The following is a 17,855-nucleotide window of genomic DNA, read 5'->3' as shown; positions in this document are numbered from 1 at the left end:
CTGCAATGAGGTTAACAGGGCACAGTAACACAATCTCCTGTACTTGATACTAGGAAACAGGGAGAGAAAAACTGGGAGAGAGGAGGGCAAAACCTGCCTCCGCCCTGAGGCTGTTAAACAGGAAAAAGAGTGAGGAAGGGATTTCCAGGCCGCCTGCACTCCAGTCATGTCAAAGCCAATGCCTACCACCAAAGCAGCCAACGCAAGGCACCCTTGTGGAACACCAGGAAAAGGCGACCCAAGGAGCCCAAACAGTCCTTCTCGACTTGCCAGCCTCCACACTCCGTTGGTCTTACCCTTTTCCACCAGACAGGCACATTCTGAAGGATTTTTTTTCGCCCCACTCCCCACGCAGGGTGAGATCTCGGGAAGGAGAAGACCCTGCCTCACTTGGTAGGGACAGAAAGGGCACTCGTTTTCCCAGCGATGCAAGGGGATAGGGGAAAGACAGCACCGAGCAAAATAAGAGGAAAAAAAACAACTGGCCTCGGAGGGGGGTTGATGGGGCGCAATGTAGTAAATGCACTCACCCGGGTGAGACATGGGGATGACCTCATTGCGGGTCCCCGGGAAGTTAAAGATGACGGCTCCAGACGCCCCTCTCTCGTAAGCCAGATGGATCTTGTCTGCGAAGGTGCAGCCCCCGCCGCGCTGGATGAGGGCCAACCAAGAGACCTGCACGGCGCTTCCCCAGTCCCCCGGGACCGTGGGCACCGTGAAATTCGTGTGCGGGTTACAGGCGTTGAGCGCCCCCGGCCCGTCGGGCGGCACCAGGACCCCGGCCACGGGTTCGAGCGGCGAATCCTGGCCGTACACGCCCTCCTCGCTCAGCTCCCACACCGTGCGGTTCACTCCGGTGTGCGGAACCCGCCAGGACACGTTGAGGTACGCGGTCCACACAGCCTCGGCCCCCCGGGAGCCGGGGGCTTGGGGACTCAGAGCAAGCAGGAAGCACCACGCCAGCAATCGGGAAAAGCCGCAGCCACCATGGCACAAGACCCCGGCCCCGGGCGGCGGCCCCATGACGCGCGCGCTCTGCGGTTCCCGAGGGGCCCCTGGCACGCGCCCTCCTGGCTCTCGGCGGGACCCGGCCGGGCCCAGGTGCGCGCCAGGTGGGAAGGAGGCGGAGAGGGGCCGGCACGCGCCGGAGCTAGGTGGGAGCCGCGAGGCACGTAGCGTAGGCGAAGTGGCTGCAGCAGATGCAGCTCTTCACAGCTCCAGTCCTCGCCGCTACTGCTGCGGCCGCGTCGGGCTCTGGGGCTTTAGCTGGAAGCTCCGCCCAGAGGACTGGGGGTAGAGGTGGCTGGGAGGGAGGAAAGGACACTGCGGGATCCGCCTCTTAAAAGGGTAACAGGATGGACAGGCTAGTTAGAGTAGGCTCTGAGGCTGTGTGGCCAGGTGTGTCGCGTCGCGTTCTAAAAAATGGACAGGCCAGGAACTATATACCATCTGCGACCGTAAAAGCTCTCCAGTAGGAGAGCCCGTTTGGGGTTGCAAGAATAGGTTTTTCACTCCAAACATTTGCCTACAGGCCTTTTCTGGCTTAAGGTGCCAGAATGTGAAAGTACTTCTAGAAAGCGCGAATCAGAAGGGTCTGAGTTGTAGTCAAGGGAATTCGGGTGGGTGGGTGGTGTCCGGAGAGCGGGCAGGCAGGCTGTTTATTGATTCTCTAGAGGGGGAGGGGCAGGAAAAGCGCATTGTTACTTTTTTTTTTTTTTAAAGCTTTCTCCTTTCTTGCTCCAGACAAGCGTCATACTGGGTATTTCCTTCTGACGCTTACCTCGTGCTAAATAGACTGCATCAGAAGCCCCTTCTGAAAGTAATCTTAGTCCTCAGAAAAGAATTACCGTTTTCACACACATCAAAACTAAGTCTCTTCTCTCGTCTTCCACAAACAGGTTTACTCGAATCTATACATCTGCGCCATTCCTGACCTTAGCTATATAATCTTTGCCCGTTTCCCACCAACTGAAGGGAGCCTGACTCACCTTGGTGATTCATGCATGGCACTATTGCATTATGATTCCTCCTTACTTTAAGTGTACAATTTTTATCTGCCCTGTCAATTACTGCATTTAAGAGGTGCTTAAGAAATATGCATTGGACAAAAGTGAATTAATACACCTGTTGTATAACAGTTATGGATAACTTTTTACCTTGGGGAAGTTACTTCTCTGTGACTCAGTTTCCTTATCATCTGTAAAATGGGGATAGTAATATCACCTACCTCATAAAGTTGTTCAGACGATTAAATGAGTTCATACATGTAAAGCACTTAGAACAGTGCTTAGCACAGTGTAAAAAATATATCTGTTAAATACTATTATTAGTAAACAGGGTCAGGGACCCCATACCTTGTAAATAATCTTAAAGTTGTCACTTTGAGATAATAATCAGAGACAGTGATGTTCAGGATTTTCAGTTTTAGCTACATTTTCAGTTCAAAGAGACAATTCGCTTTATCCAGCCCAGCATTTGTTAAATTCCCAGTCACACTCCCCTCCGTCCCTGGCCTAACATTTACTTAATCAATATTATTCCCAAAGATTAAGCAATGGGACAATTTTTCACTTGATACTCTCATGGCTTGAGACAAACCTAAGGGAAAATTCACACCATAACTAAACAGCACTAGAATCCAAATTAAATGGGCAAATCTGTGAAACATGAACCCTATTATACTAAAAGGAACATAAGAGATCAAAGTGGGTATGTGAGGCCAATAGCATGACACCCTCAACTATGGATGATGTTTATCTCTGAGATAAAAATTACCTACAGAAAAAGGAAAGGGTAGAATCGACCATCTCTAAGAAATAGTACAATTCTAGAAATTGTCTGAATTTGTTGAAGAACACACGAAATTCAATAACGATTACCTGTGTGGCAATCGACTATGTTGTACTTTAAAGAAACAATGTATTTAAAATTAAAGAGATCTTTGGGGCACCTGGGTGGCTCAGTGGGTTAAGCATCGGACTTCGGCTCAGGTCATGATCTCATGATTGGTGAGTTCGAGCCATGATTGGTGAGCTTCGGATTCTGTGTCTCCCTCTCTTTCTGTTTCTCCCACACTAGCACTCTGTCTCTCTCTCTCAAAAATAAATAAAGATTACAAAAATAAAGAGATCTTTTATAAGGCATCTACAAAAATGAAGTTTGGAGAGACATTTGTTAATATTCATTCTTAAACAAGTATTTCTTGCACATCTACTATATGCCAGCCCTCAACTAAGCACTGGGGTAAAAAGGAAAAAAAAGCAAATAAGACATTAACTCTGCTCTCAAAAAATTCATAAATTAGTTTCAATGGGACAAACAAACAAACTTATTATTGCAGTATAGAGAGCTATATGTGTATAGTGTGAGTGCTGTGACAGAGGTGTGCACAGGGCAGTAACGGGTAATAGAGAAGAGGAACCTAACCCAGGCTGGGAAGTAAGGAAAAGCTGCCCACAGGAGGTGACACCTGTCCATGCTGAGTTTGAGAGGGTTAGCCTTCCTAGGCAGAAAACAATACAAGGGAATGCGCTGAGGCATGAAACTGAAAATGTTGGGAGACAAAATGTACTACAGGCTCTATAAACACAAAATGGTTGGAACCCAAGAGTACAAGACACAAAGTTCTATGGGTGCACAGAGGTCAGTTCTCGAGAGTCCTTTCATCAAAGCTGAGGAGTTTGGACTTTATCCAAAAGCAGGGAGTAATACAATCAGGGTTTACACATGGAGTAATATAATCAGCTCTGAATTTTAGAGATCATTATGGCTCCTCTGTGGATAATAGACTGGAGGGGACAAGATGAGAAGGAGTGGGCCAAGATAGAAGATTTTCAGGAGTGCTCCAGGTGAGAGAAGAAGCTGGCCCAGCCTAGACAGGTAGCAGAGATAAAGAGAGGTGGACAGATTGGAAATTTATGTTGGAGGATAAAAGAGAGGGAAGAGTTAGGGTTTGCTCTGAGGTTTTTGGCTTGGAAGACTGGATGACATTCAGTCAGGAGGATGGCTTTATTTATTTTTTTAAAGTTTATTTATTTTGAGAGAGAAAAAAAGAGAGCACGAATGGGGGAGGGGTGTAGAGAGAGAGAGAGAATCCCAAGCAGGCTCCACAGGGTCAGTGCAGAGCCCAAAGCGGGGCTTGAACTCACGAACCATTGAGATCATGGCCTGAGCCAAAGTCGGAAGCTTAAACAGACTGAGCCACCCAGGCACCCCAGAGGAGGGGTGTAAATGGGCAGAAGCGGGTGGAAGAGAGATGAGCTCAGTATAGATACGTTGATTTTGAGTTGCCTATGATGTAACTAGGTAGAACCCTCCGGTGGGCAGTTGGATTTTCTGATTATTGAACACCTACGAAGTGCAAGCCACTGGAGAGGCATAGGTATACAGAGACAAAAAAAAAGTCCCTACCCTCAATGAGTTTACAGTTTAGTAGGAAAGTCAGAGAGGTAGACGATAACAGTACAGTTTAATAACTGTTATGACTGAGAAAAACGTAGGGTGCTATGGCAACATGGGTGTGGCTGAGTCTTTAAGAACAAATAGAGTTAATCAAGCAAAAGGGAGTAAGTATATTCAGGCATAGGCAATAATATATTACATGAAAACACCAGGAGCATTCAGGGAACTAACATTAAATAGTTAAGTATGGCTGGGATGCAAGTTGCAAAGGGAGAGCCAGGGAAAGTGAAGCTGGACAAGTAGGCTGTGCCAGAATATGAAGAGTTTAGAAAATTGTGTTAAAGAGTATGGATTCAACACATATGTGCATACAGGCACACACACACATAAAGTAAATATGGCAAAATGATAGCAATTGTTGAGTCTAGATGGTGGGTCTATAGGTACTCACTGTACTATTTTTTTCAACTTCTCTCTATTTTTTAATTTTTAATTTTTTTGTTTTTAGAGACAGCATGCATGAGTGGTTGAGAGGGGCAGAGGGAGAGAGCTAGAATCTTTTTTTTAATGTTTATTTATTTTTGAGAGAGAGATTGCAAGCATCAGCAGAGAAGAGGCAGAGAGAGAGGGAGACAGAGCATCCAAAGCAAGCTCTGTGCTGATAGCAGAGAGCCTGATGCGGGGCTCAAACCCACGAACTGGGAGATCATAACCTGAGCTGAAGTTGGATGCTTAACCAACCGAGCCACCCAGACGCCAGAGAGAGAGAGAGAGAGAGAGAGAGAGAGAGAAGAATCTTAAGCAGGCTCCATGCTCAGCGTGGAGCCCGACACAGGGCTTGACCTCAGGACCCTGAAACCATGACCTGAGCCAAAGTCAAGAGTTGGACACTCAACCAGCTGAACCACCCAGGTGCCCCTTGTCTCTATGTTTTAAGCATTTTGTAATGATGTTTTAAACTGTGAATTTATATTGAAGTCAGTGGAACAAATAAATGATTATTATGGTACCTAGGCTCAAATAGATCATCTGGATTGTATGAAGACAAGACAGGAGGCAGAAAGACTAGTGAGGAAGCTAACATCTGCAGCACTATTCTGGAGGTCTAGCCCAGTTGTGGAGATGGAGATATCACACTATTAATAGCTTAAAGACATGTAACTGTTAAAATCATCCTATGAACTCCCCTTGCTATGAGTCCATCCTCATCAAGCAACCTTCTTATTATCAGCTAGCTCCCCATGTAAATATGCCTATAGGGAGATAATGCACTGATCAGCAAACACTAGTATCTGGTCCACTTGGAAGTTATACTTCTCATTATAAATTAATCAGTTGGCATTCTGGCATGGATATTGGTCTCTTGTGAATTTGGTTAAATGTGAGTCAGTCCCCAAGAGCCCAGTCTCTAGTTATACTACCAATCAAATCTCAAAACCTACAAAGCTAAGAACCAGACTGCATATCATGACTGCATCAAAGTCCTTCCACTCTGTGGAGACTTGTCTGGGTAACTCTGTGGCTTTCCCCAATAATATCCCTCTGTCTGTGATTTCTTTTCAAACTGCAACAGAGCCTTGCTCCTATGAATAAGACCTGTTGATCAGGAGCATCAGCATCAGCAGGGAGCTTGTGAGAAATGAAGAATTTTGGGTCCCACTCCAGACATGCTGAGTCAGAACCTGCATTTTAACAAGATCTGCAGATGATTTGTACACATGCACACAAGTTTCAGAAGCCCTGGGGCAAACTAGGGTATTGCTGATGGGTAGCCAGCACCCAGGCTCTGCTTGAACACTCCCAGTGTCAGAGTTTACTACCTCACAGAGCATCGCATCCTGAATAGTACTACATTTTGCTTGTTGGAAAGTTCATGAAAGTGTAGTTTGACTTTGCTTCAGTCCTTCCACTTCCTCCTACCCAGCTCCTGCAAGCCCGGGTCCCTAGAGTTTCCTTGCTGCTCATGGCTATATTGCCACTGCACCAGGACGTTTGCTTTGAGCAATTTTCCTGTACCAAACTTCACCTTATTCCCAACCCTCCAACCAAATGGACTAGCCATAGAAGTATTCCCTAGAAGTCCTACTGTCCGTAAGGCTAAATAACAGCTACTGCTCATTGAGCATTCGCTATGTACTGTACATGCACTATCTCATTTAATTTTTTTTAATTTTTAATGTTTATTTTTAACAGAGAGAGAGACAGAGAGACAGAGCATGAGTGGGGGAGGGGCAGAGAGAGAGGGAGACACAGAATCTGAAAGCAGCTCCAGGCTCCGAGCTGTCAGCACAGAGCCTGATGTGGGGCTCGAACTCACGGACTGCGAGATCATGACCTGAGCTGAAGTCGGAAGCTTAATCGACTGAACCACCCAGGTGCCCCTATTATCTCATTTAATTTTCACAATCATCCACTATTATCCCCGTTTGCAGAAGAGCAGACCGGCTCAGAGAGAATTTACAACCTGATTGAGGTCATATAACTAGTAACAGAATCAGGATTCCAATGCAGTCCTGACTCTAAGTGTTAATAGCTGATAATGACTCCGTATCTTCCTTTTGGAGAGTGGCTTTCGCACTTTAACATGGCCTTATACCAAAATAAGTTCAAGTGAAATGTTTCTCATATGCATTTCAGGCACTGTAACCAGTGAGGGAGACACACTTGGGCCAGGAACCTTTTGGGATTTCTCAAATCCTACCACTAAGGCTAACCCTGCTAAATATTTGTATCAGCAGTAGTGAGCCAAAAGGTGCCTTGAGCAGTGTGCCATCTAAATAATGAACTAATAAGCAGAGAAGCATCATGCAGAAGCAACAGCAGGGCACCATTGTGACCAATTATGTTTCCAATCACCCTGAGTTTCTGCAGAGGTGCAGAGATGGACAACAGCATTCAGCCTTTAATATGTCTGCAAGAAATGAGACATCACATCTGGCTTCTTACCATTAAATAAATGGCAAAGCACCATCTGGGACAAATAGTGTCTTGACAACTAAGCAATGTCGTGGCTACACAGCTCATAATATAGGTGTAGAAAATGTGTAGAGAGGGGATGGCAACAATTTTCTGCTCCAGGCAGCTGTTCTGTGGATAGCAAGAGGGAATTGATGGGGGTGTGGAGAGAGTGAGCAGCCAGACAAAGCAAAAAGCCCACAATGTGATGGTGCAGCATACTTTCAAATAACATCATTTCTGAGTGCAGGTAAACTTCAGTCAACTCAAGTGGGTATGCAACTATTAGAAAACAGGGGATCGTTGTTAAACCAAGCTTTCCTGCACTCAAAGACAAGACAGAATTTCAAAGAAGTGATCTCCAAGAGTGGGTATGCTCTCTCTGAAACAGTCTTCTCACGTCCATAACATTAATAGCTACCCCTTTTTAATTAAAAAAAAAAGTTTATTTCAGGCAAAAACCTCTTTGATCTTGGCCACAGCAACTTCTTACTCAACACGTCTCCAGAGGCAAGGGAAACAAAAGCAAAAATGAACTATTGAGACCTCATCAAAATAAAAACCGTCTGCACAGAGAAGGAAACAATCAGCAAAACTAAAAGGCAACCGACGGAATGGGAGAAGATATTTGCAAATGACATATCAGAATCAGATAAAGGGTTGGTATCCAAAATCTGTAAAGAACTTAACAAATTCAACACCAAAAAAAACCAATTCAGTGAAGAAATGGGCAAAAGACATGAATAGACACTTCTCCAAAGAAGACATCCAAATGGCCAACCGACACATGAAAAGATGCTCAGCATCACTCATCATCAAGGAAATACAAATCAAAACCACAATGAGATACCACCTTACACCTGTCAGAATGGCTAACATTAACAACTCAGGCAACAACAGATGTTAGCAAGGATGCAGAGAAACAGGATCTCTTTTGCATTGCTGGAGGGAATGCAAGCTGGTGCAGCCACTCTGGAAAACAGTAGGGAGGTTCCTCAAAAAATTAAAAATAGAACTGCCCTGCGACCCAGCAATTGCACTACTTGGTGTTTATCCCAGGATACAGGTATGCTGTTTCAAAGGGACACATGCACCCCAATGTTTATAGCAGCACTATCAAAAATAGCAAAAGTGTGGAAAGAGCCCAAATGTCCATCGATGGATGAATGGATAAAGAAGATGTGGTATATATATGCAATGGAGTATTACTCAGCAATCAAAAAGAATGAAGTCTTGCCATTTGCAACTACGTGGTTGGAACTAGAGGGTATTATGCTAAGCGAAATTATTCAGTCTGAGAAAGACAAATATCATATGACTTCACTCATATGAGGACTTTAAGACATAGAACAGATGAACATAAGGGAAGGGAAGCAAAAATAATATAAAAACAGGGAGGGGGACAAAACATAAGAGACTCTTAAATATGGAGAACAGAGGGTTACTGGAGGGGTTGTGGGAGGGGGGATGGGCTAAATGGGTAAGGGGCATTAAGGAATCTACCCTTGAAATCATTGTTGCACTATATGCTAACTAATTTGGATGTAAATTTAAAAAATAAAATTAAAAAAATTAAAAAAAACAAAGGAAAAAAGATAAATAAAACATTAAATAAATATAAAAAATTACCAAAAAGTTTATTTATTTATTTAGAGAGAGAGAGAGATGGAGAGAGAGAGGGAGAGAGAGAGAGAGAGAGAGAGAGAGAGAGAGAATCCTAAGCAGGCTCCATGCTGTCAGTGCAGAGCCCAATGCAGAGCTCAAACCCACGAACCATGAGATCATGACCTGAGCCAAAACCAGGAGTCAGACGCTTAGCAGACTAAGCCACCCAGGAGCCCCCATAAGGATAGCCCTCAGCTATCCTTGAGAACCTACTATAGGCCAGGTACTTCTACCTATGAGATAAGTATATGCTACATCATACAGAAGAAGAAACTGAGGATCAGGTTAAGTAACTTACTGAGGTCACCCATGGTAACCATATGGCAGAATTGGAATTTGACCCATCTTAAATAAAATCTACACTTGTTCCGGGGTGCCTGGGTGGCTCAGTCAGTTAAGCGTCCGACTTCGGCTCAGGTAATGTTTAATAAACATTAAAAAAAAAACACTACACTTGTCCTATTATACCACATTCCACTCTGTTCAATAGTACTTTCAAAAATAACGGTAGGAAGGCAACATATTTATTGCAAACCTACTATGCGCCAGATACTTTACATGCATGAATTATATATATCAGTCAACTCTTACAACAGGTAATAAAATCCTATTATAATTCCCTTTTTTTTTCAGATGAGGAAAATGAGGCTCAGAAAAGTAAAGTATCTTGCCAAAGGTCATACAACCAGTATGTGGCAGAGTTGGAATTCACAGTAGGAGTATGACTCCAAATTCTATGCCATTTTCACTCTCCTATACAACCTCTCCACTTACATAGTAAGGAAATTATGACAGGGTGCAAAGAATGGGTGTTTTACAGTACATCCAGTAACATATTTTAGCATTCTACAAAGCCCCTCACCAGAGGGCCCAGATTTCCTGCTTTGCAGCCTCCAAATTCCTAAACAGATTATGAAAGTACATTTAGTCAAGTGCTTCATCATCATTTATAAATGCTTACATCTTCAGGTGAGCACTCTCACTCCCATGAGTGTGTGGCGAGCAGTGCCTGAACACATGTGTGTTATGTGCAGAAAGGGTGTTTTATGTCCGTGGATGAAAATGAGTACAGAAAGGAATTGTATTGATGGATGACAATGCAGAAAATTTGTACTAAATTGTGTCAATTTGGTTGCTACTGGGGATTAGATTAGCTATCGAGTTTGGGGAGATGATTGAGGAGATCCCAGATTGCTAAAGAGGAACAAGAGTGGGGAAGGGACCAAGATATGGGGAACAGGAATGGCATTGGCAGAACATTGGGCAGGGCCAGTGCTGGGGGGAAATGATGGACATGGCACGATTGATTTTTACCTTCCCTCCACTGCCGGCATCAGGACAGCCTACTTGGGAAACTCATCTGGTCTCAGGCAGTCTCCTCTCTTTCCTTTTCAGGTTTCTAGTAAGATGAAGATTCCAAAAGAATTAAATCTGTGACCACAAGAGATTTATGTATATGCTATTGAAAGAAAGAAAAGTAATTACTTGGGGAAAATGAGCGAGAACAATGTTTTTAATGAATTTGCCCTACAGATATGAAAACATGTGAGATTTAGTTCCAATCCATTAATGCTACTCAGTAGACTAGATCCACAGAGCACCCCACTCCAGCCTCTGCTGTTATTTTTTTTTAATTTTTAATGTTTATTTATTTTTGAGAGAGAGAGAGAGACAAAGTGCAAGTGGGGGAGGGGCAGAGAAAGAGGGAGAAACAGAATCCGAAACAGTCTCCAGGCTGTGAGCTGTCAGCACAGAGCCCGATGCGGGGCTCAAACCCACAAGACATGAGATCATGACCTAAGCTGAAGTCGGGCGCTCAACCAACTGAGCCACCCAGGCGCCCATCTGCTATTAGTTTTAGATTTACTGTTGGCTGGATATTTGACACTGAGGAAGTTTCTCTTTCTTCTTCTTTTTTAAAAGGTTTATTTATTTATTTTGAGAGAGAGAAAGAGAGCACATGCACAAGTTGGGGAGGGGCAGAGAGAGGGAGAGAATTCCAAGCAGGCTCCACACTGTCAGTGCAGAACCTGATGCAGGGCTCAAACTCACAAACTGTGAGATCACAAACTGTAAGCCACCCAGGCACCCCAGTTTCTCTTTCTTCTTGCTCAACTATAAAATGGGGAAAATAATAATGAGAAATTATATAGCTATATTCTGAACCACTTAATGTTCCCTCAAATTAAAGCCTAACAACTCAAATAGTATATCTGAAGAAGTATCTATGATCTTGCCACTGCCTAGCACAAATGATAGAAGAGCTATAGAGGAGGGTGGGCCTGGCAGGCATAGATCAGATCAGTTTACTAAATTAGGGAGGAGTTGAGTTCTTAAAAATGTACATGGACAATGGGTGTTTTTTTTTTAACCTACAGACAGAATGGGGTTAATTTTAATTTTAATTTTTTAAGTGTATTTATTTAGAGTGAGCATGTAAGTTGGGGAGGGGCAGAGTGACAGAGAGAGAGAGAGAGAGAGAGAGAGAGAGAATCCCAAGCAGTCTCAGCTCTGTCAGCGCAGAGCCCGAAGTGGGGCTCATGAACCGTAGATCATGACCTGAGCTGAAGTCGGATGCTTAACCATCTGAGCCACCCAGCTGCCCCAGGGGTTCATTTTTAATGGGAACATAATTTGATAATTCCTAGTAAAGCTGGGATTTCTGAAAAGCAGTTTAAGAATAAACATACTTGTATTAGAGTGCGTAATCACAATCACCTACTGAGGCCAAGGCTTGCCCTTTAGAAGCTCAGGTCTGCCCAAGTGTGGGCAAAGGCAGCCTTTGTATTCCAAGGGGCAAAGTCACAAATTCACAGCTGCCAGCTATATGCATTAGGATTAGCCACAACTGGCCAGGGCTCAAAACTGATCAATAACATGTAGTAAACAAGTATTTGGCATTAAGTGACCAGGTGCTGTCACATAGTCGAGACAGCTGAAATCAGTTGGCTTACTACTTGTAATTCGCACAGTAATTAAGTTTTGTCACACCAGAATTAGATAAGTGTTATGGTTATATTGGTCACAGGAAACAGGCAAGGGGCAAGCAGGCCTTCAACAAAAGGGTATTTTGTGGCTACAAAAATTACTTTGGTTTGACTTCATCACAAATCATGCAATGTAAAGGCATAGGAACTTTAATGAGGAAAAATACTAAGGGGAACATCCAAAGGAAAAAAAGTGTCCCGATCCACTGAACCACAGCACACTCTGGAATCTATAAAATCACTTCTCCCTTAGCTGACAAACCTTCAAATAGCAGGGAGTAGGTACACTTTTTTCTAAGTTGTCTCTGTGTAACTTTGGGTGCAGATAGCGTCAGTATACTTCATGTTCTTCATAGCAAACTAGTTCAGATGCAGAAGTCAGTGACTGCTTAATATTCTGGATGTTGTCAACTCTGGAGCCACAGAAAGCCTTTCACCAGAGGCAATGAAGTGGCTCAGCAATGTTTGCTCTTTGGGAGAGAAGAGAAAAAAAAGCAGAAATTGAAAGCCTGAAGCTCTTGTGTGTTTGAAGAAGAGGCTCATCAAGTTTACCTTCAATAATCCCACCAAGTTCATTAAATGCCTTCGTTTTTCTTAGGTGAGGATAGTTGAGGTGTTTAGGGACCTGATGAGAGCATACGTTTGGGCCCTACATGGTGTTTACAGCATAGCACTCTGCTGGTTTTTGGACCTTCTATTTGGTTAGATTCAAGGCAGGATGAAAACTTCACACGTTTCAAGAAGGCTATCTTATATCAGTGCTTTCAATTACGTCCCTTATAGGCATTTTCAGCAAATGTTTTCCAAGTTTCAAGACAGAGGCCATAGTTAAAAAAAAAAAAGAAAAGAAAAAGAAAAGAAAAAGAAAAAGAAAAAAAGAAAAAGAAAAAACAGAAGTGTATTTATAATGCCTGCTGTTATTCCATTTTCTTTTTCACAGAATCTTACCCCTGTCACTGAAAATTGTGTTAGGTAGCAGTGAGCAAAGAAGAAGCAGACTTTCTGGGGGGAAAAGTAATAGACTAATTCCACCTGATCACTTCAATCTGTATACAAATTTAGGAATAAAACATTTTTACTAACCTTTACCCTCTGGGCTGTCTGACATACAAAATTGTAAGCAATTAGTGACATCGGGCATGCAGGAATTATAATTTTCTCCTTTGGAATTTCAGTAATTTAAAAGAAAATTCCCCTGTTCTGTAATTTATTCATTAGAATAATAAACATTTTTTAGAGCTTCTAATATCTGCAAAGTCTTATGATAGTTGCTGGGGGAGATAAAAAATCAATGTTGGGGCACCTGGGTGGCTCAGTTGGTTGAGCATCTGACTTTGGCCCAGGTCATGATCTTGTGGTTTGTGAGTTCAAGCCTCGCATCGTGCTCTGTGCTGACAGCGCAGAGCCTGGAGCCTGCTTTGGATTCTGTGTCTCCGTCTCTCTCTTCCCCTCCCTTGCTCGTGCTTTCTCTCTCTCTCTCTCTCTCTCTCAGAAGTAAAATAAAAACATTAAAAAAAGGATCAATGCAACATGATCGCTCCATTAAGTATGCCAGTCTACCGGGGGTAAATTGTAGCAAGAAAAATTTTGTGGACCCTCTGTTTTTGCCTACATGCATCTGGATTATTAGCCATACAATCTTTAATTGAAAGCTTAGTCCAATCTCAATCGTCTACTAATGGAGAAGTAATAATAATTTTCTCTTAGACTATTGTAAATAGCTTTCTAATTGACCTCCTTGCTTTTTGTCTCTCCCCCGCCTCCAGATCATCCTTCATATTAACTGCCATATTACACTTATGAAAACATAGCTACAATTATGTCACTTCTCATTGCACATTGAATAAAATATAAACTTCTAAACTTGGAAGGATAGCCCCTCCACAATCTAGGTCCATATGACCACTCCTTCCTTTATGCCTCCACTGTATCTGACATATGCCTGTGTTATATATAGCATCTTTTATACCCTGCTGCATTTATTTACCTGCATACCTATCACCTCCATCAGAGACTGAGTTCCTTGAGAGGAGGAGCCACATATTTTTCTTCTTTGTGGCCCCAGCTCTTAGCCTGGCACATTACAGTACATTTGAAGAACAAGTAAATGGATGGCCAGAGCTAAAGGGCAGGTTGGGGGGCGCCTGGGTGGCGCAGTCGGTTAAGCGTCCGACTTCAGCCAGGTCACGATCTCGCGGTCCGTGAGTTCGAGCCCCGCGTCGGGCTCTGGGCTGATGGCTCAGAGCCTGGAGCCTGTTTCCGATTCTGTGACTCCCTCTCTCTCTGCCCCTCCCCCGTTCATGCTCTGTCTCTCTCTGTCCCAAAAATAAATAAATGTTGAAAAAAAAAATTAAAAAAAAAAAAAATAAAAAAAATAAAGGGCAGGTTGGCTGGCTGGTATAAATTTTTCTCATTGTTTTTGTGAAGGTGTAATTTACATGCAGTAACATTCACCCTTTTTAGTGTACAGTTCTGTAATTTTTGACAGACATACAGTTGTGTAGCCACTACCACCATCAGGACATAGAACAGTTCCATCACCCCCCAAATTCCCTTGTGTTATGCCTTTATAGTCAAACCCTGCCCCCCACCCTTACCCTAGTAACCCTTAGTCTGTTTTTTGTCCCTATGGTTTCGCTTTTTCCAGAATGTCAGATAAATGGAGTCATTCAGTATGTAGCTTTTTGTGTCTAAATTCCTTCACTTAGCAAAATGCATTTCAAATTTGTCCATGTTACTGTGTTGGCATGACAGTTACACAAAAGGGTGGTCAGAGAGATGGGTGCTGTAAGGGGGTTCAAAGTTCTGTGTGAGTACAAAGGCAGGAAGGAATGTTTGATTCTGACTCAAGGAATTAGAGGAGATTTCATGGAGAAAGTAACATCTAAGCAGGGCCTTAAGGGATAGATGGTGAGGGAAGAGATTTCAGCAATGGATATAGTAGGGACAAAAGCTCGAAGTCAGGAAAGAGCAGAATGAATTTAGAAAACATTGTTTCAGTTTGGTTAGAGCACAAGAGAAGGAGTGGGAGAGCAGAAAATGTAGGTTAGGGCTTTATTGACCTTGAATATATATTTAGGAATTTGGTCTTGATTTTGTTAGGCAGTGGTCTGTCATTGCAGGTTTTTGATTCAAACTCTTCTTTGAAGGGAGTAGTAGTTCTGCTGACAAGTAATTATGCTGCCCCGCCAGAGCTGAAGTAGACTGGTCTCTGTCAGGGTGAGTATACAACAGTGACTCTTAGAACAGGGCAACAAACGGTATCCAAATATATCTAAAGCATGCCAAAAATATAAAATATCTGCACTACCGGTACTTGCTAGAAAATGTATTCATCAAATGACTGAATCCAATACCTACAAAAAGCTCTTATCTCTCTATTCATTTGCATTGTCTCAATTCTCTCTATAGTCAAGGTATCAAAAAGCCAAGTATAGTTCCTGGATCCCATTTTACTAGTTCTCCACAGGAGTACTTGCCAAGGAATTTGGATGTTTTCTTATGACATTAAAAAACAATGTCTTCACAGGGGTAAGAATTAATGTTAGGGCTTCTATCTTATCCAATAAACAAGTCCCAACTTAACAGCATTAGTTTCTTTTATAAAACCTTATTACCCACCAATGTCACTCAAATTTCTACATAAAAAGAACCCCTTTGTATTTTGGATGCTTTTTCTCTGAGACAAGAACAGACATCTGACCAAAGAGGAAATGGCAAATAAGTGCATGAAGAGATGTTCAACATCGTTAGCCATTAGGGAAATGCAATTAAAACCACATGTGATATCACGGTGTGCCTACCAGAATGGCTTAAGAAAAAGTGGTGACACCAAAGGTGACAATGAGGATGTGGAGAAACGGGATCACATATACACATACATTGTTGATGGGAATGTAAAATGGTACAGCCAATCTGGAAAACAGTCTGGCAGTGTCTCATAAAAATAAACATGCAACTACCATATGACTCAGCAATTCCAGTCATGAGCCTTGACCTCAGATCAATGAAAAATTATGTTCACTAAAACCTGAATACAAATGTTTATAGCAGCTTAATTCATAATTGCCCCAAACTGGAAACAACCCAGGTGTTCTTCAATAGATGAATGGTTAAGCTGTGGTACATCCATACCATGGACTACTACTCACTAATAAAAAGGAATGAACTATGACTACATGGGACAATCTGGATGAATCTCCAGAGAATTATGCTGAGTTAAAAAAAAAAAAAAAGGCCAATCCTAAAAGGCTACGTACAGTGTGATTCCATTTATATAATGCTTTGGGGATGAAAAAATTATAATAATGGAGAACAGATTAGTGGTTTCCCAGAGTAAAAGAGAGGGTATGGGATAGAGGTGCGTGTGGCTATAAAAGGGCAATATGCGGGAGCCTGTAGTGATGCAATTATTCTGAATTTTGACTGTGGCCATGGCACGTGAACCCACACATGTGATAAAATCACATAGCACATGCAAATGAGAGCATTAAAAGTAGTAAAATCCAAATAGGGTGAGTGGATTGTATCAAGGTCAATTTATTTATTTATTATTTATTTATTTTTATTTTTAAAATTTAAATCCAAGTTAGTTAACATATAGTGTAATAATGATTTCAGGAGTAGAATTTGGTGATTCATCACTTACATGTAACACCCAGTGCTCATCCCAGCAAGTGCCATACTTAATGCCCATCACCCAAGTAGCCCATGCCCTCACCCACCTCCCCTCCAGCAACCCTCAGTTTCTTCTCTGTATTTAAGAGTCACTTATGGTTTGCTTCCCTCTCTGTTTTTATATTATTTTTCCTACCCTTCCCCTATGTTCATCTGTTGTGTTTCTTAAATTCCAAATATGAGTGAACTCATATAATATTTATCTTTCTCTGACTGACTTATTTCGATTAGCATAATAGACTCTAGTTCCATCCATGTTGTTGCAAATGGCAGGATTTCATTCTTTTTGATTCTGGGTAATATTCCATTGTGTATATATATACCACATCTTCTTTATCCATTTGACAGCCAATGGACATTTGAGCTCTTTCCATAATTTGGCTTTAATGTCAATTTCCTGATTGCTATATTGTACTATATATAGTTATTTAAGATAATACTATTGGGGGAAACTGGGCAAATGGTATACGATATCTCTGTTTCTTAAAACTGCATGTGAATTCACAATTTTCTCAAAATAAAAAGTTTTTTAAAGGGAGGAATAGTGTTGGTTATAGAAATGTATGATATATTACTTTAATTAAATTTAGGAAATTATTTTTGTTTTCTTTTTGCCAAGGAATTTGGATGTTTACTTATGACATTAAAAAACAACAACTGATGGGAGGGGAAGATGGCAGCGTAGGAGGACGCTGGGCTCACCACGCGTCCTGCTGATCACTTAGATTCCACCTACACCTGCCTAAATAACCCAGAAAACCGCCAGAGGATTAGCAGAACAGAGTCGCCAGAGCCAAGCGCAGACGAGAGGCCCACGGAAGAGGATAGGAAGGGCGGCGAGGCGGTGCGCGCCCCACGGACTGGCGGGAGGGAGCCGGGGCGGAGGGGCGGCTCGCCGGCCAAGCAGAGTCCCCGAGTCTGGCTTGCAAAAGCGGAGGGGCCAGACGGACTGTGTTCCCACAACAAGCGCGACTTAGCGTCTGGGAGGTCATAAGTTAACAGCTCTGCTCAGAAAGCGGGAAGGCTGGAGGACAAAGGGAGGGAGAGCTGATGAGCCCCCGGACGACAGAGCTCAGTTTGGTGGGGAACAAAGGCGCTCGCCAGCGCCATCTCCCCCGCCCATCCCCCAGCCAAAATCCCAAAGGGAACCGGTTCCTGCCAGGGAAACTG

At 42.9% G+C, this 17,855-nt stretch overlaps 1 protein-coding gene across 2 annotated transcripts in view; it reads right to left on the bottom strand.

Moving 5' to 3' along the window:
- Positions 1–17,855, bottom strand: part of RNF128 (ring finger protein 128) — a 121,000-nt gene that overhangs the window by 61,365 nt on the left and 41,780 nt on the right. The window contains exon 1 of one of the 2 annotated variants that reach the window (XM_047844889.1): positions 531–1,249. The exons of the other annotated variant lie outside the window; for it this stretch is intronic. Coding sequence (XP_047700845.1) covers positions 531–1,023 — 493 coding nt within the window. The 5' untranslated portion in view covers positions 1,024–1,249. Of the gene's footprint in view, positions 1–530; positions 1,250–17,855 lie in introns of those variants that run through there. 2 annotated transcript variants of the gene reach the window in all.

The sequence above is a fragment of the Prionailurus viverrinus genome, chromosome X, assembly GCF_022837055.1.
Source record: "Prionailurus viverrinus isolate Anna chromosome X, UM_Priviv_1.0, whole genome shotgun sequence".
Classification (NCBI taxonomy): Eukaryota; Metazoa; Chordata; class Mammalia; order Carnivora; family Felidae; genus Prionailurus; species Prionailurus viverrinus.
Note: the sequence above shows the minus strand (reverse complement) of the source record. Positions and strands in the feature narration are given on the sequence as shown.